This window comes from Pan troglodytes, chromosome 23 (genome assembly GCF_028858775.2).
Source record: "Pan troglodytes isolate AG18354 chromosome 23, NHGRI_mPanTro3-v2.0_pri, whole genome shotgun sequence".
Classification (NCBI taxonomy): domain Eukaryota; kingdom Metazoa; phylum Chordata; class Mammalia; order Primates; family Hominidae; genus Pan; species Pan troglodytes.
The window spans coordinates 44,861,010-44,887,056 of NC_086016.1; the positions used below are offsets into that span (position 1 = coordinate 44,861,010).

The 26,047-nt window shown below is 54.2% G+C and overlaps 1 protein-coding gene across 12 annotated transcripts in view; it reads right to left on the bottom strand.

The window, feature by feature from the left end:
* Positions 1 to 1,286: 1,286 nt before the first annotated feature.
* The window catches only part of PACSIN2 (protein kinase C and casein kinase substrate in neurons 2), a 146,256-nt gene continuing 121,495 nt past the window's right edge, over positions 1,287 to 26,047 (bottom strand). For 6 of the 12 annotated variants that reach the window (XM_001171540.6, XM_054676164.2, XM_054676161.2 and 3 more), the window contains exons 3-11: positions 24,931 to 25,087; positions 22,450 to 22,685; positions 20,171 to 20,326; positions 15,913 to 16,088; positions 13,710 to 13,830; positions 10,578 to 10,699; positions 8,418 to 8,540; positions 7,664 to 7,860; positions 1,287 to 2,983 (exon numbers count right to left, since the gene is read on the bottom strand). In XM_001171540.6, the coding sequence (XP_001171540.1) occupies positions 2,871 to 2,983; positions 7,664 to 7,860; positions 8,418 to 8,540; positions 10,578 to 10,699; positions 13,710 to 13,830; positions 15,913 to 16,088; positions 20,171 to 20,326; positions 22,450 to 22,685; positions 24,931 to 25,087 (1,401 nt within the window). In that variant the 3' untranslated portion in view covers positions 1,287 to 2,870. The remainder of the gene's footprint in view (positions 2,984 to 7,663; positions 7,861 to 8,417; positions 8,541 to 10,577; positions 10,700 to 13,709; positions 13,831 to 15,912; positions 16,089 to 20,170; positions 20,327 to 22,449; positions 22,686 to 24,930; positions 25,088 to 26,047) is intronic. The other 6 variants (XM_054676167.2, XM_063808000.1, XM_063807997.1 and 3 more) reach the window with 1 other exon arrangement.

Sequence of the window (26,047 nt, forward strand, 5' to 3'; positions counted from 1 at the left end):
CCTGCCTCAGTCTCCCAAGTAGTTGGGACTAGATGCATGCACCACCACACTCGACCAATTTTTAAACTTTTTGTAGAGACAGGGTCTCACTATGTTGCCCAGGCCACCTTTTCGTCTTGCTCTAACTCTCCAACTGGAAAAGTATCACTTCTACTTGGGGAAACTGAGGCCTAGAGACAAGCTGAAGTTTCCAAGCTGGCCCCTGAGGGCAGGGCAGGAGAGGGAAGATGGGCAGTTAGAGGCCCTGCCAGATCCCTCACGGTGGGGCCGTGTGATCTGGCCTCAGAGTGGAGGTTGCTTCATCCAGCTCAGCGGGGACTGTGGTCTTGCCACGGTGTTTGGGCAGTGACTGAGGCCACCGGCACCAGGAGCCTGCTTCTGACCCCCCACCTTCCCTCCCAACCCCGTTCTGCCTGTTTCTCTGCAGCCTGGGGCTGTGGGCCAAGCTGGGTGTCCGCCCTGCGCTGTAGGGCTCCAACTCCTCAGAAGCTGGGAGCAGGGGACCCGCCACCCCTCAGACAAGGAGCTGCGTGACAAGGATCTGTCCCATACCCTTGCTGAGCTGGGACAAAGCCACACTGCAGGGGCAGCTGCCTGCCTTGCTCCTCCCAGGTGCTCTGTGAGGCCCCATGCCCAGCTGGCGTGCTTTTCTGGGCAGCCTTCCCAGGGCTCGGTGAGCGTGGCCACAGCCGCCCTCACGTCTTGCTTCTCTCCTGTCTTCAAGCCAGTCCAAGCCTCCTCCCTCCTCAGTTTCACCAGCGAGGGAGGGGGTGGTTCCTCAGGGATTTCGCTCAGTGCTTTGGGCTGGCTGAGACTCCTCAAGAAACCCTGGCTGGCTCTTGGAGCCTCTGTTTCCTCCTCGGTAGAATGGAAATGGGGAGACTTGCCCATACCCTGTGGAGATGTTTGGAGACGCAGATAATGTAAGTAAAAAGTGGACAGCACACAGTAGGTGCTCAGGAAAATGTGCTCATAGGAGAGTTATGGGTGATGTCAGTCTTGTCCTGCTGTTTGGGCTGGGGCAATAGAGAGGCGCCAGCCGATGCCCGCACCATGTGGAAGCCCAGGTCAAACAGCAGCAGGTCTCGGGGAGAAGGGAACCCCAAGGGGCTCAGGTGCCTCAAATCCCCAACCTCCAGTTTGGCAGGGGCAGTGGGCCGTGGCCTTTTGGGCAGGGGTCCTGTGCCCTGGATCTTGCCCAGCTCCAAAGCTAGTAAGCCCCAGGGAGGCCACCCCCACCAAGTGAAGTGGGCGTGAAGACAGATGATGGCGAAGGGACTTCCATATGCACGAGATCAACTGTTTATTGATTTTTTTCCTCAAATACTACACATTTAAAGGAACTGTTAAACTGAAAAAGACTTGACAATTTTTGGTAAATCCGTAGCACAGAAATGAGGATTTCTGCTGGTAAGTTCTCAGGACAGACACAGACACAGGTCCACTTTCCAAGCAAGACATCTGCTCACTGGAAACGGAGTGAATGCATAGCTGGTGACGGCGGCGGGCACTGCTGAGCCACATGAAACACAGGTTCCCCCACGTTCCCCCCACCCCCGCCGGCCCGCGTGGCCCCCGCGTAACTCTGGCTGCAGCACCTGCTCCCGGGCGACTCCGGGCAGCCCGAGACACTCGTGCTGCGGGTAAGACCCAGCTTCTGTTTGTGCACAAGTAACACGACGACTGAAATCTGCAACTACTGCAAAGACGCGGGCACTTTTACAGTGTTCTGCTACGGAGCCAGGACAAAGGCCGGTCAGAAGCCGGACCAGCAGTCAGCTGGTGACGACGAGCCTCCCTCCAGCAGGCACCACGTCAGAGAGGCCCCAGGCCCACTGAGCCCGGGAGGAGACCCAGCCGGCCAGCCAGACGTGTGCCTGAATGCCACAGACTTCAAGCAGTTTACAAACGAAACTCACTGTTAAAAGCTGTTAAATCTCATTAAAACAGTAGACGAGTGCTTTAGATTCTCTGAATATCAAATAATATATACAGATAGACACTGAGACATGACAATCTAATCTAAAGCATCTTTACAGATGCATTTGCTTGAAAAGTTAGTCTTCTTTTTAACTCTGAATCAGTGATAAAATTGTTAATTTGCAAAAGAGTACAGTTTTAAGCAAGAATAGAGTGAAAATAATTTTTAAATATGGAGATTTGGGGGAGTTCTACCTAAGGTTCTATGTAAAGCTTCCATTCAGATGCCCAAAAGCACAAAGAGCATTCCCAATAGAAACCCGACCATAACCCGGTCCCACCTTCCTGGCATAATTCCTTTCCTCAAACATCTGCCACCTGAGGCTAAGCCTACACACGGCGTGGCTGAGTAACAGGGCAAGGGAATAGGGAGATCGTTTCCTCAAGACTGGTGCGCATCAATCTGTGCCATAATTTAAGTAGAAATGAACAGGTGTATAAAAAAGTATAACTGTACACAGCCTTTAAATTAAAAACCTCAAAATCTTCACTCAAAATGGGATGTAAGCTTGTTCATTTAAGTTGCAGGTGATGGACTTGTCAGAGAGAGTAATCAGTGGAACAAGATCAGTGTAACCCACCATTGACTCAGAAAGGAGAGACAAAGTCAAGAACATAGAGATCTATGATAGGCCAACAGGCACAGTGGGCGGGGAGGGGCGGCTATTTCTGTTGTTCTGCGTCTTCCTGCGCTCAGATCCCTCCAGCTGCACTTGGAAAGGTGCCGGGTCCCAGGCGAAATGACCAGCTCATCTGCCTTCCAGGAACACCATGAAGCCAAGAGCAATGGAACCATCATCTCTTGCAGGAAAAGGAGTGGATGCCCACGTGGCTGGCTGAGGCTCCTGGGCCCGCCGCCTCCGTCCCCCCGCTGGCCTGTCCCCGACTCATCACTGGATCGCCTCCACATAATTTGCTGGGTATAGGCCAACTTGCCCGTTGTCCAAGCGTCCCTTGCACCAGCCCTGCTCATCCTCGTCCTCCATCTTGGTCAGCTCATCCCCTGCAAGACAAAGAGGGAGCCGTCGCCATGAGAGGTATGACACCGACGGTGGGCTACAGAGCCGCATTCACGAGCTTTGAGCCCACAGAGGGTGGAGGGCCAGGCATTCTGTGGCGGGCAGGCCGAGGGCCTGGTCATTTCTCTACTAAATGCATTCATTTTAAGTTGCCTCTTTGGTCATGGGCCTCTGACAGATCTAGAGATGACAGTCTCACACAGTAATTTGGAACAAGCTGCTCTCAGCTGCCACAGTGGCTCCCACTGAGACTGCGGCATCCAGCTCCATAGGGCTGTGCCTTCCTCACCACCCTGGCCAGGTGGCAGGAATCCTCCCTCGGTTGTGCCCCTCCCTCACGTTGGGCCTCTTCTGTCCCCTCCCCAGGGCCCCGGCCGCCTTTCTCCCAGCAGCTGTCTCTGGGGTCTCTCTGCCTTTGCTAATCCCTCTCCTCTGCAACTTCCAGGCTGCGAGAGGGGAAGGGACCATGTCTGACAGTCATACCTGTCATTCTATCCCCAGCACCTGGCTGATGACTTGTGCACGGTGCCATGTGTCAACCCTTCCTGACACCCTGAGAAGGAGCCCCTGGCGCTGTTCTGGAATCTCCCTGTGGCTCTAATGTATTAACGTGGTTCCATTTATCTTTGGTTGTTCCAACCTGAAGGACCTCCTACTTCTGGCCAGGCCTTGGGTAGAGGAGGAGATACAGAGATGAGAGGAACTGATGGATCCTGGTCTCAAGGAGGCAGACTAGGGTGGTGAGGGGGAGGTGGCACTAGGGTAGGGCCCAAGGTCTGGCATTTGCCAGGTTAGGGAAGCAGAGCAGCTCAGAGCCCAGGGGTGGGCAGGGGCCTGTGTGCTTCTGGTTGGTAACTCACTGCAGGGAAGGCCAGTTGGGCCTGCTGGCTCGGACCTCGTCAGGAGCAAGCAATTGGTGGGAAGGAAATAGTCCCAGTGCTGTTTTGCCTTTATTGCTAAGTTTGAAGTTTTGTAACTCTCTTTGGCATTTTTTGGTCCATTTTTCAGAATTAGATGCAGTTTTCCCCCTGGTTTAGCATTTCCCTGATGCTTTGGATTTTGTATGGCAGCAATGCTGGTCAAGATGCCTGCGGAGCTAATACCTGGGGCTTCCAGTGCTCCCCGGACTGCCTGGGCTCAAATCCCAGAGCCACCACTCACTGGCTGGGAGACCTGGACCAACTGCGTCCACTCCCTGGGCCTGTGGCCCTCATCTGTGGACTGGGGGTACTGTGAAGATTAAGTGTTAAGACACTAAAGAACCCTGGGAGGGCGGGACATGTGTAAGCACTGGCTCAGCCTCCCACTGTCGTGCCGCTTCTGCCAGACCAGTGCGCCTGCAGATCTAACCCAGAGGCATCAGGAGCAGATGCAGGGGCCACAGGGCAGCAGCCACGATGAACCACCATCTCTTTCCACCGCTTCGTGCCTCGGGCCCCTGGCGTTTCTTTTGTCCTGCCTTCATTGGTTGCTGTGCTCTCACAGGCCTGGATCCAGGCTACCGAGGCTAGGATGAGGCCTGTAACCCCACACTACCATGTGGCAAACAGCCAGAACACCGCAAGAGACGTAAGTCAAGCCACACTGGCTGGGAGCTAATTTTGCATTGTTAAAAAGCAGGATAACACAGAAAATAGAACGGACAGGAAAGCTTTCACATTGTGCAAATGTGAACTGGTGATTAGAAGGTTCATTTCAATCAGTTTGCTTTTTGACAATTTACTTGGATCTGGAAGAAACATTTTAAATCTACAAAATTACTGTCAAACCCAATAGGCAGGATTGAAAAGGAGTTAGAAATTATAAACAAATAAACCAACAAAGTCGGGGGTAACAACCCCAACCAAAGATATCAGAAACTGGATGAAGATGGCTTAAAGGCACATTAAAAAAAAAATCCAAAAAAACAAAAAAACCCAACTTCTCAAACTGGGCAGAGGCAGCTGATAACCAGCCCAGGGGAAGAGTGTCTGGGGACAGCAGGCTGGCACTCTGGGTGCTGAGGGGAGGAGGCTGAAGACTGGTTAGAAGCTAGGCCATTGGGCACAGCCCCCAGGCCCTGGCTTCCCTGCTGAGTCAGGGGTTGGGGTGGTGGTGGTAAGGCAGCCTTTCCCACAAGTGTAGCCTAGGGGCAAGGGCACACTTCAGCCTGTGTGGGTTGAGTTCTGGCCCAGCTTCCCTCTTGGAGTGGTAGATGCTGCTTCTGGGGGAGCTTCACAAAGAGGGCAAGAGAGGGAAGAATCTGGGTTGCTGTGGGTCCACTTTGGCCCTAGGCCACTCCAGCTTCCTTAGGTGCTAAGATAGCAATTTTCTTTTTTTTTTTGAGACAGAGTGTCACTCCATCACCCAGGCTGGAGTGCAGTGGTATGATCTCAGCTCACTGCAACCTCCACCTCCCAGGTTCAAGTGATTCTCTTGGCCTCCCCAGTAGCTGGGATTACAGGTGTGTGCCACCACGCCTGAATAATTTTTTTATTTTTTAATAGAGGCAGGGTTTCACCATGTTGGCCAGGCTGGTCTCAAACTCCTGACCTCAAGTGATCCTTCGGCCTTGGCCTCTCAAAGTGCTGGGATTACAGGTGTGAGCCATCGTGCCCGGACAAGATAACACTTTTCAAATTGAAGATGTGAAAAGCCATTTTGGTAAACTGCAAATGCATTAAAAAAGATTCCTATAGTGGGTGGGGTGGTAGCACACATCTGTGGTCCCAGCTACGTAGGAGGCTGAGGTGGGAGGACTGCTTGAGCCCAGGAGATCAAGGCTGCAGCTGCTGTGAGCTATGATCGCACCACTGTACCCCAGCTGGGCTAACAGAGTGAGACCGTGTCTCTATCAAAAAAAAAAAAAAAAAAAAAAAGATTATCATTGAAGACCATTCAAAGAAGAAAAAGACATTGCACAGAAAGTCTTCACAGGCAGAGCACATGTAATCAGGATCCAGGCTGTTTTATAAAACTATGGTTTCTGCTCCTAGCAACACAGATATGTGTGTGGGTTGGTGTGTGCATGGTAGGTGTGGGCAGGTAGGTGTGCACACACACAAGTTGCTGCCTGAGACAAGGCCCCACCTGGCCAGGGGGCATGCCAAGTGCTACTCTGGGGTCTGGGCAAAGCTGTGGCTCTCCTGAGGGCTTCTCTGGCAGTTGGGGACCCCTAGAGAAAGGCTTCTCTCATGGCCCTGCGGGGCTAGCAGCTCCCAGACTACATATGGGGGAACCTGGTGGTCCTGGCCAACAGCTTCTCCAGATGCCCTTCTGTCTGACTAGCCAGTGCCCTGCAATTCACAGCCTTGGCCCAGCAAGGTGAGGAGTCCGGGCACTGGCTTGGCGGCACCTCACTATTTCTGAGTCTTGGCATTGGGCATCCGCTTTTTTTTTTTTTTTTTTTTTGAGACAGAGTTTTGCTCTGTCGCCCAGGCTGGAGTGCAGTGGCGCAATCTCGGCTCACTGCAAGCTCCGCCTCCCGGGTTCAAGCGATTTTCCTGCGTCAGCCTCCCGAGTAGCTGGGACTACAGGCAGCCGCCACCACGCCCGGCTAATTTTTTGTATTTTTAGTAGAGACGGGGTTTCACACTCTTAGCCAGGATGGTCTCGATCTCCTGACCTCGTGATCTGTGTGCCTCGGCCTCCCAAAGTGCTGGGATTACAGGCGTGAGCCACCATGCCCAGCCTACTTTTTTTTTTTAAGAGATGGGGTCTTGCTCTCTCTTCTAGGCTAGAGTACGTGGTATGAACATGGCTCACTGTATCCTCTTGGGTTTAAGTGATCCTCTGCCTCAGCCTCCCAAGCAGCTGGGACTATAGGTATGCAACACCACGCCCAGCTAATCTGCTACTTTTGTTTGTTTATTTATTTGAGACAGGATCTCGCTCTGTTGCCCAGGTTATTTATTTATTTGTTTGTTTGTTTGTTTGCGACAGGGTCTCGCTCTGTTGTCCAGGTTGGAGTATAGTGGTACAATCATGATTCATTGCAACCTCAATCTACTGGGCTCAGGTGATCCTCCCACCTCAGCCTCCCAGATAGCTGGGACTACAGGCATGTGCCACTAAAATTAGCCCAGCTAATTTTTTTTTTTTTTTGACACAAAGTCTTGCTCTGTCACCCAGCCTGGGGTACAGTGGTGTGACCTCGGCTCACTGCAACCTCCACCTCCCAGGTTCAAGTGATTCTCCTGCCGCAGCCTCCTGAGTAACTGCGATTATAGATGCCCCGCCACACGCCTGGCTCATTTTTGTATTTTTAGTAGAGACAGGGTTTCACCATGTTGGTTAGGCTGGTCTCGAACTCCTGACCTCAAGTGATCTGCCTGCCTTGGCCTCCCAAAGTGCTGGGATTACAGGCGTGAGCCACCATGCCTGGCCTAATTTTTTGTATTTTTTGTAGAGACAGGTTTTGCCATTTTGCCCAGGTTGGTCTCATACTCCTGGGCTCAAGCGATCCTTCCACCTCGGCCTCCCAAAGCTCTGGGACTATAGGCATGAGCCACCACATCCAGCCAATTGGCTGCTTTTGACAATGAAGCCAGGGCACTGGGGAAGGGCCTGCAGTGACTCACAAGTGAAACTAGCAAGAACTTTTCCAGACTTAAAAAACAAAAAAGACCCCCCCAGCCTGCAGGTTGGAAGCCCTCCTCCCCTGGATGCTGGGGGAGCCCACCTACCAGCCTTGAAGCTCAGCTCATCATGCTCCTGCCCCTCATAGTCATACAGGGCCCGGACTCGCACTTCCGTCCCCGAGGTGACGTCGTCGTCGAATGGATTCGAGTCCCCATTGGCATCCGTGGAGGAGAAGGGGTTGTTAGACTCATCGTCTGACCAGTCGGTGGGATAGCTCTGAGTCTTCTCGTAGCTGCTCACACTGCAAGAAAGGGGAGGCCACAGGGCCCTCAGCACAGGGCTGGCAGAGGCTGTGAGGCCCCCGCCCCGCAAGGGGAGGGCACTGGAGCCTTGGGGCTCAGGGCTGAGGGCTCCTTCCGAAGGAGCACAGGTGGAGCCAGTGCTAGTGTGAGTTCATGCCATCCACACTCATCCTGAGCCATCAACAGGCTTTCCAGGGGCAGGCGGCTGGAGATGCCCACAGCAGAGGCCAACCTGGGGCCTCACTCTCTAGTCCCCAGTACAGACTGCGTGTTGTCTGTTTTCCTGTCATGGTGCTGCTAGGGCCTTGAAGGGTTAACAGAGGACAGAGAAAAAGCAACTTAAGATTGTTAGCTGTGCCCTCCCCGAGGAATGGGGGTGCCAGAGAGCCTGTGCCAGAGAGCAGGTAGTGGGCCAGGGTGCAGCACGCCAGGTGCCCACTTCCTGCAGAGCTTCGTGCATTGCTGAGTGCCGAGGGGTGAGACCCCTGGACAGAGAGAGAGAGGAAGAGAGACAGAGTGAGCAAGGTGGGACCAGAGGAAGCATTTGTTCACCAACTTTTTGGCCTTAGTGTCCTCCTTCTCACTGACGGTGCTGCCCGTGTCGTCCTCATCCTCGAAGGGGTTGTAGCTGGACTGTGACTGCGCAGACTGGGCGGGGTTGCTCGGGACATTAAGGGTGCTATGGAGAGAGAGAGCTTTCAGGGGATCCCAGCTCTGCAGGGGCCCGTGAGGGTCCTGGCAACTCCTAGCTGCAGGATCTCAAGAGACAAATCAGCTCCTCCTGTGACCGGAGGGGACCGTGGTGTTTCAACAGAAAGGTTACTATGGCAGAATGCGGGCAATACTTCAGCTGTGAAACACGGTCCAGGAGCCTAGGAGAGGACTTGGTTTCCCTTTTCCTTCCTTGCACCTGGAGACAGTCCGTCCAGAACAGGGGCCCTGGGGTGGCCCAGGGGCAGGTGACAAGCCACAGCTGGAGCAAAAGTCGTTTCCAGGTTCAGGGCTTCTCCTCTGTCCTGACTCCCACCAATGTGAGCTGGGGGGGGGGGGTCAAAAAGCCCCTCAGGGTCTCCTCTGAGAGTGACAGTCTGGGAGGGGCCGGCTCCCATGGATGAGTGGGAGAGGGCTCTGAGCTCTTCAGACCACACGGCCTCCTCCTGACTACTAAGGGGTTCAGGGCTCGCTCTTCTGCTCTGTGGAGCTGAAGCTTCCAAAATCAGGGCCAGGGCCTGCTGCACAGTCTTTTCTAGATAGAAAGAAGGATTCCTTTGGTGCTCCAGAGGGAAAATCCAGTCGTGCAACTGCCTACTGTTTGCCAGGCCCAGTGTGGGAACCAGAGAGATCTGGGCCAAGCTCTGCCTGAGGGCTGGGAGCCGGGAGCTGAGTTACACACTACGAAGACCACAGGGAGACCATCAAGCAATCCAATCAGACAGGCACCAAGGGCCCTGGCACCCCACCAAGTAACTGATCCTAGGACCGGGCTACCCTGGCCAGCAGCACCTTCTACTTCCAAGACCAGGGCCTCAGGGCACAGGCCCCCAAAGCACTGGATGGACGGCTCAGCCTGAGCACCCACCACCCCAGAACCAAGGAAGGGAGGCGAGGACATGCCTCCAATGCCACCAGGGTGATCCTGAGTGGCCAGTAACTGCCTCATCCACTTCAGCCTGGCAAGTGGTACTTGACCTAGGCCTGCTGGAGGCCAATATCCAGGCCACATGTCTGAGCTCACCGGCCCTCCTCCCTCCTTGGCACCTTTTTCTAGCAGACTGTTAGACGGCACTGGTGGGGGCGGCTGGATTGTGCAGCAACCCTGGCCAGCCCAGGGCCCGCAGGGTCTCCTCTGAGGCAGTGTTTCTTTCCCATTCCCACCCCCAAGCATACAGGTGCTGGCCTGATCCCTGGGACAGGCACTTACTGCCGAGCCCACCTGCCCAGACAGTGTGCACAGCAGCGGAATGACGACAGCCACACCTGCTGGGGAGCCTGGGTGGGGGCTTCAGTGCCTGGGGCTGCAGGAAGGCCATGGGAACCTGGGCTAAGCCTTCTTAGGAAGCCCCCGTATGAAATGACTATTACTGAGTGTCACATGGAGGCCTGTGGGCAGGTCCTGTAGGAAGACCTCCTCTAGCACACACTTTCCAGAAGGTTCTAATGACCACAGTGCCACCCTTACATCTCTCATTTTCAGCCAATGACTAAGTCAGAAATAACCATTGCTCCTAGTGAAGAGGTAGTTTGGAAAGGAGATGCCTGGCAGTCCTCTCCTGTCCCTCCCTCGACTGGCGCCTGCACACAATACAGAGTGAGCATGAACCTCGGCAGGACCTCAGCTGCCTGAGGGAACCAGGGTGGCACCTCCACCAGTGTCCGGGCAGGGTGGTGCTATCCCTGGGGACATGAATGCCAGCCCTGTCATCAGCTCCTCCCCGCTCGGGTCTGAAGCTCAGGGCCAAGCCTCCCTCTCTGGATCTGTCAGCAGCTCTGGCACCAGGCAGGAAGACGACCTTCCCTGGAGATGCCCCTGGGCCATGGCCCACAGAGCTCAGGAGCCCAGGAACCTCCCAGGTGTCCAGGCCGGGCCACAGCCCACAGAGCTCAGGAGCCCAGGAACCTCCCAGGTGTCCAGGCCAGGGCTGCCCTGGACCATGCAGATTGCCCAGGGCCCCCACCATGGGACGGCCTCTTTTGGATGGAGGTGGCGCCCACTCACCTGCTGGGCTTACTCGGCAGAGACTGGTCGCCTGTCTGGTTGATGCCCGTCAGGGTGACGCCGTCAGTGGCCTTCTTCTTCTCTCTCCGGCTGAGGGTTCGATTCAGGTCTGCGGACCACTCCTAGGCAACAGGTGCCGAGGGAGAGAAACCAAAGGTTCACTACTTGCTGGAAGCCACGTCTGTCCTCAGTTCCTACCCAGCGAGCGCAGTTGGCTCTGTGCATCTGATGTGTAGACTCAGGGCCCCAGCTCTCCCTGGTTTCCCAGAAGACCTCAGGCTCCCCATGCCCCACTTATGAACCCAAACGACCTGAGCCCCTCCTCACTGTTCAAAGCAGGGGCTCATCAGGGGATCTGGAGGCTTGCACCTCTACAACCACCCCCAGGCCATGCTGCCCACCTCCCAGAGGACCAGCAGGGGTGGCGAGGACCAGGGCAAGGTCCGGGCCTCCTGTTCCTGACCCCACCCACCAAGGTTCTCAGTCCCAGCCCCCTCAGGCCAGCATGGGCCCCTGTGGCCTCCCCAGATGTCTGCTGAGCCTCCCAAAGTAGACAGGAGCCAGCCTCTGAGGCACCTGTCCTGAAGTGCTGAAGATCCTTTGCGTCGATGCCCTAAATTGTCCCTGGGCCACAGGGTCAAGACAGTTGGCTTCGGAGACCTGAGCAAGCCTGCCATGCGGAAAAATTGGCCCTGGACTGCAAATAAAACCAGGGCTAGGTGGCTACCCGCTGACAGAAGGGGCAGGCAAGCAGACTCTCAGTCTCCAAAGCGCAGGGCCCTCCCCAGTGTTTTGCTGCCCTGGGACTTTTCCTCTGTGATCTGAGCACATGCTGGGGCTAACGAAGCAAAGCAGAGTACGCTCCTCCTGGAAGCCTCACGAGTTCTCGGGTGGCGAACTGGCTTCACCAACCGCACTGAAAATGGACTAGGGCAAAACCATGAATGGAGACTGTGTCTTGATTTTCTAGAAGAGTCTGTGCATGACCGCGTGTGTCTGAGTGCATGCCCGCAGGTGTTTAATGAGCTCTCCTTCCCCCCATCTCCACCAGTTACCAGACAACTCTGATTAAAACTTGGTGTGGCTGAGTCCACGGCTCTGCTCACACGTACTCACAGAACTTTTGGGTTGGAAGCCAACTCAGAAGCATCCTGTCTAACCTGTCCATTTGTCAGATTAGGAAACTGAGGCCCAGAAAGGCAATGTGACTTGCCCACGCAGTGTGGGTGGCAGACTTGGGCCCGACCCCAAATCTGGGTCACCTTTTCATCTATTAATTATTTTCTGACCAAAATAGATTGACTGAGAACTCAATTGGAACCTCAGAGTTCTCCACAGTGACCACTGAATATAAATTCATCCTGATTGGGTGGCTTCCAAAGGCCAATGGGATCAACACCAAGCCGGCACTGATGGGAAGGGCCGGCTCTCAATACCCCTGACAGCAGCGCAGCCTTAGCTGAACTGCTAGGAGCCTAGCGGGGGCAGCACACCCACCCATGCGGGCCACAGACACCCTGCATGGCGTATGGCACTCTATGAGGTAGCCGAACGCAGACACTTACTTCATCCTTGTGGCATGAAAAATAAAAACAAAGAATTGCATTAGAGAAAGGCATGGTCCCGTAACAGCTGCAAACGTGCGCAGAATGAACGCACAGGGGCTGGTTCCCAGCCCATGGACCCACAGAGAGAAGGACCCCCTAGGCTCTGGCTGGGACACCCTCCAGGAGACAGACTGTCAAATAGTCCTCCCCACTGTGCCCCTCTTTGGGTATAATGGGCACCTCTAAGGGACCCAGGCGAATTTCACAGGTGGTTTCCTGTGCCACTCCGGGAGCAGCAAATCCTCGCTGTGTCTGAAACCCCAGCTGTGCACAAAACACGTCAGCCAAGACTTCCTGGTGTGTGGCTCCAGAGGAGAGGCTGGGCTTTGTGCTGTCCCCTCTAGGGCCGCTTCCACTCAGGACGGCTCTGGCCCTCCACGCTCTCTCAGTGCCTCTGTGGAAGGGGCACAGCTGCTCTACTGCCTCCTACTGGGAGCAAGTCCTGGGGCTGGCGCAGGGGAGTGCTCGGCAGCAGGGCCCATGCTGTCATTTGGAAAAACCTTCCTGTTAAGGGCCATAAAAGAAGTGCAGGAGTAAGGACTGACAAAACTGCAGGCTACGAGGCACCCAGGAGGTTTCTGAGTGGTGGGCCTGGGTCAATAGCCCTGCATGGACAAAGTCACCATGTTCCCTAACAGCCCCCGACAGGAGATGGGTGCTCTTGTCATTCCCATTCCACACGTGGGAAAACTGAGTCACAAAAAGGGTGAATAGTTTGCTCAGCTTCCCACAGGTGGTCAGAGGTGAGCAGAATCTGAATGCAGCCCGGGCTCTGGCCGCTGCTGAGTCGGGGAAGCCACGAGGCCCACGCCCACAGCAGAGGTAGTCGCCCTCAGCATCCCTGCTGGGGCAGCTGACGCCACGTGCTTAAGCCTCAGGGGCACCAGGACCTTTGCCCCCTGCCTTCAGGGTGCCAGGTGGGGCCTAGTGACCAATCCAAGGGCTAGGTGAGTCCTGAGATCCCCAGGCCCTTGCATTTCGAATGTAAAGATAATGAAAGCTTAGACCCACATGATGGGAAAAGAAGAACATTCATTTTGAATCAGGATTCACTGAATTTACTGCCTGGAGTAGGGAAAAGTCCTTTGTTGGAAGGGTAAGGAGGGCTGCCGACTGAGACCACCTCCCCTCCCCTGGCCCACCGTGAGGGGAGCACTGTGGCTGCTCCCTTCCTGGCCATCCCACAGGGTGGGTCAGGGACCTGAGGTCCTGTGTGCCTACGGCTCCTGAGACTGACTAGGAAGGAAGGGAATGCCAGTGGCCAAAAAGTGACAGTCAAACATTCCCAACTAGAGAGGACATAACCGCGACTTCAGGAGAGGTTCAGAAGGCCTTCGGTAATGCCTGCAGCCCCCCAGGACTCTATGCCAGAACTTGGTCTGTACTATAGCTATGCCTAAAGGCTGCCTGATAAACAGGGCAAACACTAACATAGAGTCTGGAATGAGAAAGACATCATCTAGCAACTCTGTGGGCCCAGGTCCTCTTCCAGGCTGACGAGCTCATGGGCACACCCTCCTCTTACCTCAAACTGCGGCCAGTTCATGGCCATGCCCGGCCCGTGATTGGCTCGGAACCACCTCAGGTCCTCCACTGCATCAGCCACTCTGATGCTCTGCTCCAGGTCATGGTAAATGGCTTTGTAGCTAAATCAGAGAGAAACATGGCTCTTTTAGAAGGCAGGGGCCAGCTACCCTTTGTCCCAGCCCAGTGCCAGCCACAGCAGGTCCTGTGGTCTCTGCCCTCTGTGAGTTGGTTTCACAGACAGAGCCAGAACACTCCTCCCTTGGCTCAGGTGGAAGGTCACGGGCCGCCACGTGCACAGATGGCTCCTGACAAATGAGCTTTAAATCAAACCAGCCAAGCAGGTGGCAATGACTAAGCCCTGCTCTGTGTCACATATGCAAAAGGCACCAGCAGGTGGGCTGTGTGGGCCACCACTCTGTGTGGTCCCATTTCACCAGGCCCAGAGTTGAGGAAGAGAAAACTGGAGGGTGTTAGAAAGTACCCCTCCTTCCTCATCTCTGTCCAGAAAAGCTTTATACCCAGACTTGCAAATGCAGAGTGTGAAGATGACCCGGTGCTGAACACACCCACCACCAAGACGGGGTGGGGGCTGCCTTCCGCCTGGCAGCCATCATCGGCTCACCTTCCTAGGAAGCTGCCCTGCCAGGGAAGAGTATGGATCACTGCTGGACCTGATATTTTCACTTATAATCTTTATGGCTGGTGAGTCATGTACTTTCTCTGGGCCTCGGTTTCCTCCTCTGTTGAGTGGGCATGATCCCCTCTATCAAGGGTTGAATTGTGTCCTTCATAGGAGACATGCTGGAGTCCAAACCCCAGTGCCTTGGAATGTGGCCTTATTTGGAAATAAGGTCTTTATAGAAGTAATCAAGCTAAAATGAGGTCACTAGCAGGGGCCCTAATCCATATGACTGGTGCCTGTATTAAAAGGGGGAAATCCAGACACAGAGACAGACAAGCATCCACACGATGGAAGTCACTCCACATGCAGAAGAGCCTGACACAGGCCAGCCTCACCCTGCTCCTGCGAGCAGCCTCGGGCAAGTCATTTAATCTCACCCAGCCTCAGCTTCCTCATCAATAAGATGGGGTCAGTGCCACCCACTTTACAAGACTATCATAAAAATGGAATGGTGGCAGAGCAGCAGCGGTGCAGTAACTGTTGCTTTTGATGATTTTTATACAGAGGGAGACAAACGGAATGTGTCTCCTGTTAACAGCAAGCCTTGACCTGTGACGCATCCCTACACGGTTCTGCGAGATGGATGACAGTAATCCACGTCCTTGACTTAGCTGGGACCTCTGCCCTGGTGAAGGCATCACAGAACCAAAGATGAGGAAAGCACAGAAGAAACAGCACAGCTTCCATATCACAATTCAGAACCAAGTCTCAGAGGGTATGTGCTGTCCTGGGGGCTGAGAGCCACTAAGCAGTCACCTGATCACAAAGGGCCTCAAAGAAAGACTGTCCCAGGCACGACCAGCCCAGAAATGCCAGATTCACCTCCAGTGGATCTTAAATATGCCAGCTGCGGCCAGGTGCGGTGGCTCACGCCTGTAATCCCAGCACTTTGGAAGGCCGAGGTGGGCGGATCACAAGGTCAAGAGATCGAGACCATCCTGGACAACATGGTGAAACCCCATCTCTACTAAAAATACAGAAATTAGCTGGGTGTGGTGGCGCATGCCTGTAATCCCAGCTACTTGGGAGGCTGAGGCAGGAGAACTGCTTGAAACCAGAAGGTGGAGGAGGTTGCAGTGAACTGAGATCACGCCACTGCACTCCAGCCTGGGGACAAAGCAAGACTCCGTCTCAAAAAAAAAAAAAAAAAAAGAAAAGAAAAGATATGCCAGCTGCCTTGGTCCTAGCTGTGGCCCCAGAATGGGCAATCTCCATTCCCACCCCGACCTGTACATGGAGTTGGCAGAGTGGGCCCGGCCTTATCTGCTTGGGCCAGCAACTGGCTGGGTCAACCAGGCCTTCCAGAGGTCCAGCCGGCCATGCCTGCAGCTGCAGAAACACTCAGCAGAGGGGCCCTCCCTGCCATCCAGATTACAAAGAAGCAGGAGGCCCTGAGGGCGGTGAGGAGACCTCCTGATGAACGCGCCATCCCAAACCTGGGAGCAGCATCTGAGTTTGCTTCAAAAGCACTTTCCGTTGACTTCAATGACGTGTGTGTTTTAGCTCAAAGGAAACTTACCCAGCCACATTGGACAGGTCTAGGTGCTTCTGAACCTCCAGCAGAACCTCCCGGAAGAAGTGAAGGCGTTTCTCCTCGAACTGCTGGCACTGCTCAAACACCTGCTCCATGTTCTCCATGTACTGGGGTGTGCCCTGGTCGAGTTCCTTCAGGGACTTCTCATACTTCTCTTTGGTCTAAAGGAAAATCCAGGCACAAGACAGAGGTTCATTTCCATTTAGCCCTTGGCTCACCCCGCCCCTGGAGTGTCTCAGGCCTCCCCAGATTCCAAATGCAAAGAAAAAACAGGAGTTCTGGATTCTGACAGACTTCAAATTCAAGTCCCAGTCCCTCCACTCCTGCAAGGTGAATCACACTCCTGCCATCTGCCCTGTCTCTCAGCTGGAGCAAGGCCCAGACAGGTAGATGCCGGCAAAGGGCAGTCTCCCCAGAACTCAGTGTGTATGGTCTTGAGCGTGCCACACGCCCATGTCCTCTTCTCCCTGTGGGGAAGGGCTGTGCCTGGCTACCCTCAAGCCTCAGATCTGGCCCACAGCAAAGGTGGGGCTGGGGCTGAATCCTGCAGCTCTCTTGGAGCCTCACTGTCCTTTATCAGATGAGGACATCTCTCCTTCACAGTGTTCTGATAGGTACATGATGGGGTGCAGGAAGAAGGCATTCAAAAAAAGTCCTCCTTCTCTTGTCTTTCAGCCCACTCCATCCCCCTCACACAGCTGCTCCCTCCCAGATTGTCCCAAGAAGGGGTTTTACAAGGCAGGAAATGTTAAAAGCAGGTGTGGCCTATCTCAAGAATATCCAGGGGCAGCTAGAAAATGTGTGAAATTCCTAAGACATGGCTAAAGTGGGCACATTCATCTGGTGGGGATGTGCCTCGAGGTCAATGACCTCACACTGGTACACACTTCCCCGTACCCCCTCATCTCAGCATGCAGGGCCACCAGTTTGGTGGCCAGGTGGTTTTGTTAGTTGGTGGGATCATGGTCGTGTTGTCCCCCTGGGGTGGGTGAGAGATAGCAGGGCTGGGGCCACCTATTTATTGCAATTCTTTCTACTATGGGGGTAGTCACGGGCTCCACTCAGGTCTAAGCTTTGCTGTCCCTAACAACATGTGCAGGGCCTTCTGAGGAAGGATGGAGCGCTTCCCGAGACACTGCAGGCCTATCGGGCACCCTCTCTGCCCCCAGCTGGGACTGAGTCTACCCTGCCCATGCGGCTCCCCTCCCAGATGCTCTCCTCTGACTCACGTGGCTCAGAGCCCTGGGAGACTCTGCTTCAGGCTCCAAAGCAACTCCTCTTCTTGAAGCCTTCCCCAGCCTCGTGAGACCAGGTTCCACCCCGCCCTCTAGGGCCCTGACTCCTGCCCCTTTCTCCTCTCCTGGTATCCGGGTCCTTGCTCTGCTTCTCAGCCTCCTAAGATGGCTGGGCTTGGGTCCTCTGTGCCAGGAAAAGGCCACCCCTGCCAGGGCTGGGGCATGCCCAGCAGAGAGAGAGCTCCACAGCTCTGTGGCTATTCCCCTATTCCCCACAGCCATCCACACTGCCCGTGCCCACTACCTGGCAGCCCTGCATGGGAGCCTAGCTCAGAAGCCCAAGACACATAGCTGTGGGTTCAGCGCCCAGCATCTGGAGGATACTGCTGAAGTGACACAGAGCAGCCCCATCTCAGGAGCCTTCAAGACACAATAGCCTCCCGGGAGCTCTCAGGGTACTCAGTGGCAACAAGATGCTCCACCTCTGGGCTGCCCCTGCCCTCAGCCTGTGCCGACCCTGCTAGCCCCAAGTCCTGCCCCCAGCACAGGCCAGGTACTCAGCAGGGTCATCACTGTTCTGGAAATCCCCTTGCAGGGCATAGAAAGTTCTCAGCGAACACCCATGGAGTAAAACAAGAGGCGGCCTTCACCCTTAGGTGGATTGTAATATTTTAGCACTAAATGCAAAAAGTTCTTTTATGATGGATGCTACAAGATGTAGTTGATGGCTGATAAGAAACATGAAAGTACATGTGCAACCAGTCAGCAATGGTATGTATGTATGTAGGTAGGTAGGTAGGTAGGTAGGTAGGTAGGTATGTATGTACCTACCTACTTACCTACTTTAGAGATGAGGTCTCACTCTGTCACCCAGGCTGGAGTGCAGTGGTGTGACCACAGCTTGCAGCAGCCCTGAACTCCTGGGCTCAAGCAATCCTCCCGCCTCAGCCTCCGAAGTAGCTGGGACTACAGGCACGTGCTACCACACCCAACTAAATTTTTAAATTTTTTGTAGAGATGAGGTCTCACTATGTTTCCCAGGCTGTGTGCTGGATTTTGGAAACTGCGTCAAGAAGGGTGGTGGGGAGGGACTGGCCTCCTCTCCAGAGCTCTAGGCACACAAGGACCTCTCATATCCTGCAGTCACTGGCCAGACCACAGAGGCAGGGAGGGTCCCAGGAGGGAACCCACTACAAACTGTCCCAGTCATCCTGCCAGGCGCTTATGTCCAACCTCGAGCCCTGGGCCTGTTCTGCAAAAGCCTGAGTTGATGTTCTGGGTGGCTGTCAAACATGAAAGGCCTCTCTTCCTCTCCATCTCCGTTTGCCTTTCTCTCACACAGGCACGCCCCCGCCCAACATGGAGAAGCCCCATCTTTCCTCTAGGCACCTTTTTGGGCACCTGATTCCCAGGGATTCTGGCAAAGGCCCTAGAGTTCTCCCGGACCTTGTGCTTCTTGAGCCCAGGTGCCTCCCACTCAGTAGTTGGTTCCAGGCTCCTCACCTGATCCCACCGTGGAGGCACCTGGGCTGCTTCAAAAGCCCAGATTCCTGGCTCCAGCAATGGGAGTGAGAGGGGTTTCCCAGAGGATTCTGACACTTAGTCTGAGTGACGAACTCTCGTGTAGATGACGTGTTCCCCTTGCTACACCGACGGCATAGCAGTGAGGAACAGTGGAGAAAGGGCGTATGTATGGGCTTGAGGTCAGAAGTTCCTGCTCTCACCTGCTGGATGGCACGTGACTTAACCTCTCTGATCTTGGTTTCCTCATTCACAAAACAGGGATGCCACCACCTAACTGACAGGGGCCAGGAAAGGCTGGTGGGTAGTGAAACCAGCTTAGGCCTCCTGCCTCCCCTCTGCCCATGTCCTCTTCCTGGAGTGCAGTCTCTCTCTACCTCATTCCGTCTCTCTCTGCAAATCCTGGTTGGGAATCTCCTCTCCAAACACCGAGGCAGGGCAGGCCCTCGGCAATCATACCCCCCAGCCCTCACCCCTCATGGCTGACCAAAGGAGGGGAGGTGGGGCCGAGGGCTGAGCCCCTCCCTTCCTGTGAACTTTTAAATCACAAGACGATGACGCTGTCTGGTTTTAAGTCCTGTGACTCCAGGACCTTCCAGGCAGAATCACTTATCTACACCTGCGGAGCATGTAATAGTTTACACAATGATTTCTCATTAACCCATGGGGCAGAAAATCTCCGCTTCACAACAGAAATGGAAGGGCACCCATGATGCCACAGTGCCTGGTCACGGTCTCTCCTTGGCCAAAGACCACCCTTCTGCCACCCCTGGCTCCACAGCCTCTGCCTCACTTTCGGGGCCTGTCACTGTGGAGACTGCAGGGCCCCTCCATCCTCCCTCCCACCTGGCTCCCCCAGACAAACGCTCCCAGCCTGCAGTCCCTCCCCCAGGTCTCTGCCCCCAGCCCCTCTCCCTACACAAGCAGAGCAATCCTTCTAAACCATCTCACCCTCCTCACCTCCTCCCTGACTCCACCCAGGCTCAGGCCTTCCTGAGTGGCTCCTGGTCAGCAGCATCCTAAGCTCCTTACTCAGCCTGGCTGTCCAGGCCACTGGTGATTTGGTCCTTATAACCCTCCATACCAGCTCACACCACACCCATTCACACCCACCACTGGTCACAACCATTCACACCTGCCACCAGCCACACCCATTCACACCCACCACTGGCGACGCCCATGTTGGCACAAGCAGCTCCCTGCAGCAATCCCAGTTGTCCTTGTGTCTCTGAGCACCAAGAGCTGTCTCTTACCCCTGGCTTGCCCAGAGCCTGGCTCTGTCCCTTGACTGAGCAGGTACAGTGGCTATGGTGAGGCGAGGTGCTAGGGCACTCACCTGTGGCCTTCTTGAGGACAGGGGTGTGTTTTATTGGTTATTTATCCCTCTATCCACCCATTCACCCAAGCAGTTACAGAAGGCTATATGCCAGACACGTCAACAACTGACACGGTGACACTCGACGTGTAAAAACAAGTGTACAGTTTACCTTAAGAACATCTTGCTTGCACTTTTCTATTTTGTCTTGCAATTTCTTGAGCTGTTCAGGGTTGAGGGATGGGTCTGCCTTGCTGTTGGCTTCTCGTGAGATAGCCAGCTTCTCCTCTTTGCACGCTGCATGGTGGGCTTTCTTTGCTGCTTCTACCTACAGGGAGAATGAGTTCCTGAATGCCATGTCACTGGGAGTTCAGGATCCTCACTAGAAGTCACACAGACCATGGGAATGCTTGTGCTACCAAGAGGGGAGAAAAAGGCAGGTACAAAATTGTATGTATACTATCATAGCAACCAGTCACAACAGGAACGCACTCAACACATATTCATGGAGTACTTGCTTGTCCTGTGCATGGTTCGAGGCACCAGGAACACAGCAAGAAACACAAGGCCTTTGTGAAGCTTTCATTTGAGTTGCAGGAGGCAGATACAGTATAGGAAAAGTTACATGCCAGAGTCAATTAGAGGGCATTAAGTGTGGGGGAGGACAACTGAGACGGAGCATGGGGTGGGTGGAGAAAGCTACTGAGATGACATGGAACACGCACATGGAGGGGTTATGGGCATCCCAGGAAGACCATGCCAGGCCGCAGGATCAGCAAATACAAAGAAAGTTCCAAGGAGGAACCTAGCATGAGAGAGAGGACCATCGGCCACATTTCCTCTGGTTTTAATGGTTTTTACACACACACACACACACACACACACACACACACACACACACACACACACACACTCTTAACAGATCCTTCCTTATTTGAGCCAAAGCCACAAATTTCATTCTAGAGGGAAGGAGGAGTTTATTAGCAAAGGCCTCATGAGACACAGACAGTTTCATTATGAATGGGGCCAGGGACAAAACAGAAGAGAAAGGAGATGTGACAAAAGCTAAGACACAGAGAAAAGGAGACACAGAGAAAACCATCCGGAAGGACAGAGGCATGTTCTGGATGATTCTGAGGCGGAGGAAGGCAGCGCAAGGCCAGAGAACATCTGGGTGTTGGGGGTGGCACATCTACCGTCTACTCCATTCCAGCAAGGAATGGGGGGCGAGGCTGCAGGCAGGGGCGGGGCACACAAGCTGAGGGCTGGGGTGGACAGATGACAGCCTCCAACTAGCCAAGGCTCGACAAAACTCAATGGCTTTGGTTGCTACTTTTAGAAAAACAGGTATCAATGTTTGAAATTTTGGGAGAAAAACCCATGCAAGAGAAAGAAAAATGTAAACTAGTTCTATCGTCAAAGGGACTTGAAAAAAAAATAAAGTGAAAGCAAGTTTATTGAGAAAGTAAAGGAATAAAGAAAGGCTACTCCACACGCAGAGCAGCCAAAGTGACTTTTTTTTTTTTTTTGAGACAGAGTCTCCCTCTGTCACCAGGCTGGAGTGCAGTGGCGTGATCTCAGCTCACTGCAACTTCCACCTCCCGGGTTCAAGTGATTCTCCTCCCTCAGCCTCCTGAGTAGCTGGAACTACAGGCGCCCGCCACCACGCCCTGCTAATTTTTGTACTTTTAGTAGAGATGGGGTTTCATCATGTTGGCCAGGATGGTCTCAATCTCCTGACCTCGTGATCCGCCTGCCTCAGCCTCCCAAAGTGCTGAGATTACAGGCGTGAGCCACCGCGCCCGGCAAGGACTTTTAAGTCTCCAGCAGACACTTCCCCAGGGTTGGGAGAAGTACTGTTAGTGGTTAAGAGCTTGGGCTTTGAGCTCTACCACCAATGTATGGTTCTGATCCTCAGTTACCAAATCTGTAAAATGTGTTGGTAGGATCAAATTTAAAGAATGCCCTGTAATTCCAGCACTTTGGGAGGCCAAGGTGGGTGGATCACCTGAGGTCAAGAGTTCGAGACCAGCCTGGCCAACATGGTGAAACCCCGTCTCTACTAAAAATACAAAAATTAGCAGGGTGTGGTGGCATGTGCCGGTAGTCCCAGCTACTCGGAGGGCTGAGGCAGAATTGCTTGAACCCAGGAGGCACAGGTTGCAGTGAGCTGAGATTGCACCACTGCACTCCAGCCTGGGAGAGAGAGACTTTGTCTCAAAAAATAAAAATAAAAAATTTAAAGAATGCACATAGAGCATTCAGCATCTTCAACCTGAGTAAATGTCAACTACCATGGGCTTCTAGCCTGAGAAGTGGCTTTATCTCTACCAGGTCTGGCCTCCTGTGCCTACAGCCAGTGGCAGGAAGTCCTGGGTGCAGGAGGTGGTGCTGCTAGTGGGGTGCCAGGCAGAGCGAGGCCGGGCAGGGAAGCCTGCAGGACAGATGTACCTCTTTCAGCTTCTTGGCCCAGGGCTTCTGTGCCTTCCGAAAGCCGTCCTCAGCTTCCTTGGTCTCCTTGAAGCCGCCCATCATCTGCTTGTGAAAGGCTTCCTTCTGCCAGTTCTTGATCTTCTCGAAGTCATCGTTCATCAGTGAGGCCTTCACCTCGAGGTGCAGCTCGCTCACCCTCTCTGCCTCGGACATGAAGGCCATCCAGGCCTTCTCCACGGTCCCGTACTGGGGCCCTGTGCAGGGGAGAGAAGCTGCGGGTCACTCAGCGCCGGCCATGGTGGGGTCTGCTCTGCTCACACCTCGGCTGTTCAATGTGGCCATTTAGACCACAGAGGGTTTCCTTTCAGGGTTTCAGATATTTTTCTCTCAGGGACTCTGTGTCTTTTTCAGTTCCCAAAGCTGAATTTGCTCTGCCCCTCGTGTTAGGAAAATTGGGGGATTACATGCCTTTCCTTTATTTTTATTTTTGGGATGGAGTTTCACTCTTATTGTCCTGGCTGGAGTGCAGAGACGCGATCTTGGCTCACTGCAAACTCTGTCTCCCAGGTTCAAGAGATTCTCCTGCCTCAGCCTCCCGAGTAGCTGGGATTACAGGTGCCCGCCACCACGCCTGGCTAAATTTTTGTATTTTTAGTAGAGACGGGGTTTCACCATGTTGGCCAGGCTGGCTGATCTCGATCTCCTGACCTCAGGTGATCCATTCGCCTCGGCCTCCCAAAGTGCAGGGATTACAGGCGTGAGCCACCGCGCCCGGCCATGCCTTTCCTTTATTTAAAGCCACTGAACTCTATAAAAACTCAAATTTCCACATCTTAGAAGTCTTAATTTACTTAAAGGTGGCCAGAGAAGGGGGGACCTTCTGAAGTGAGCAGACGCTTCTCCCAGGTGTTGGGCACCCACCCACACCATGCCAACGCTTCTCCTGGCATGGCTCCTATCAGCCCTGCTTGGCCCCTGGCTAGCCCTGCACTGCCTTCCTCTGCAGGACCGTGTTCATTCACTCCCAGAAAGAGCCTGGCTCTGAGCACAAGCTCGAGAACACTGTGGAATGAGGACTGTCCCCTCAGCAGAATGGAAGCCCATCCTGCAGAAGGAAGGAGAGGAGGAAGCAGGAGCCTGCTCTGGACCAGTATGGCAGGAGGGGCTGAGTCGCCTCTCCCTGCTCACTGTTCTCAGTCCCCGAGGCTCAGGAAGGAAGCCCTAATCCAGGCTGGCATTTCTATTCAGGGGGTAGGGTGGGGTGGCGTGAGGCTGGAGGGAGGGAGAGCCACAACGGAGCTGGGGCAGAAATCGAGAAGATCCATGGCTGGTCTTCAAGGTGGTCACAGGGACAGTGACCAAGTGCGCTGAGTCATGACAGAGGTGGGCTGAGGGGAGGGCAGGCTGTGAGAACCCAGAGGGGGACACGTGACTCTGGGGCTTGGAGACAACAGAGAACAGCCCCGGAAGTTGGACCTCTCTGTGCCTTCGTGTCTACAAAATGAGCACATTCCTGTCCTGTCCACAACGTTACAGCCAGACCCACAAGGTGAGGGTGGTAAGGGTGCTCTGTAAACCTCAAGCTCTGACTGACAGCTTGATCCTGGGAGAGGGGCTGCAGCAGGTGGAAATGAAATGACGACACTGCCACCGACCAAGGGAGCTGACCTATCCTAGGCCCCTCCTCTGCCACGTGCCTGCTCCACAGCCTGGGCACATACCCTGCCCTAAGGACTGTGCTAAGCCCACACAAACAACCCATGTCACCATCACGGGAAAGGACAGGCAGCTGGACTAGACCTGGCTTGCTTGGGACCTGGGTCCCTTGATTGGCTGAGGACAGCTGGGGCTGAGGACAGCTGGTCAGCACAGGAAAGCCTGCCCCAAAACACACCTTGAGAAACCCACACTGCTCTGCTTCTGTGCCGGAAAGGCTGTAATCAGTCAAGTTCCCCTTCCCTGCTGGGAAGTGTGTTCTAAGCATGGCCCCTGTCCACACAACAGTGGCACTAATAAAGCTGCAGAATCTTCTGAGCTTTTCGGTGGGGACAGAAGGGGGTGAAACCTCTGCCATACAACACCTGTAATTATTCCCTTAAAATATAAACTCAGAAAGACTGCCAGGTGTTGCCAGCTAGTCTTATCTGACCTGCTACATGGCCAAGTTTAAAAATAAACAGCTCTCAGTGTTAGAAACTAAGGTGCCAAGCGGCAAGGCCTTCCACGTGATAGGAACTTACCTGAGTTCTGAGTTAACTCGGCAAGTGCAAGTGTGTCCTATGGATGACAAGGGTGATAGTCCTGTGTCCCCAAGGAAAGTGGACAAAAGCTCACGGAGCCTGTGCCTTCTGGTGATGGGCACTAATGCTCCCCATAAAAATCACACCCCGCTCTGGAACTGGGAAATGCACTCTTGCCCCAATCTTAAAAGACATAAAACTTGCATAGAGAGGGTCACAACGTGCCCAGAGCCCCCGGCTCTGTGCCAGGGCCCCGTACCCTTCTCCACGAGCTGCCTCCAGCGCCGGGCCCACTCAGTGAGCTGCTGCGCATACGCCTTCTCGATGCGTGCCCGCTCATGCAGGCAGTTCATGAGGTCGCTGCACAGGCGGTGGCCATCGTCGATCCGCTTCACAGTCCGCTTGTAGTTCCCAACCTAGGAGAGAGAACCAGCCGGGAGGCAGGGGGCTTGGGGCAGCCTGTCCTTGGCTGTGGCACAAATGGCCTCCATGCCAACCAGGCCCTGATGCGCCCCTGGGGTCATGTTTACCACACCCCTCTCCAAGAGTTTGAAAGGCACTCCGTGTAGTTAGATAATGAGCCTCTCTATTTTTATTATTAATAAGATCATACACATCAGTGAACGGGGGCTTCTCAATGTTCTTTAGGTTGGGTACCAAGTAGAAACTGGGCTGTGGGTCAGGAAGGGAGGCTGACTGGCTCAGGAAGGGCTACCATGGAGGAAGGGGTGGGGCTGAGGATGCCTAAACGGGCACCTCACGCAGACTGAGGGGCTGGAGCTGGCTTCCTGGAGTAGGTGACATCTAACCAAAGCCTTCTGCTTTGATGTCATCCATCATGTGCTGGGTTATTACTTCCCAATCATAGCTGTAAAAACTTTTCCACTTCCTGAGCACCTACCATGTGCCAGGCGACCTGCTAGGTGTTTTACACCTCCAAATACTGTCTCCCCTACCTAGTAGGAATAAGTGTCCCCATTTTACAGATGAGGAAACAAAGGCTTAGAGAAGTTACGTGGTTTGTCAAGATCCTGCAGCCACAGTGGCTAGGCTGGAGCTGAAGGCAATTGTTTTTTTTTTTTTGAGACACAGTCTCGCTGTCGTCAGGCTGGAGTGCAGTGGCACGATCTCGGCTCACTGCAACCTCCGCCTCCCAGGTTCAAGTGATTCTTCTGCCTCAGCCTCCTCAGTAGCTTGGACTACAGGCACGCATGCCATCACACCCAGCTAGTTTTTGTATTTTTAGTGGAGACAGGGTTTCACCATGTTGGCCAGGATGGTCTCAATCTCCTGACCTTGTGATCCACCCACATCAGCCTCCCAAAGTGCTGGGATTACAGGCGTGAGGCACCGCGCCCAGCCCAAAGGCAGTTTTT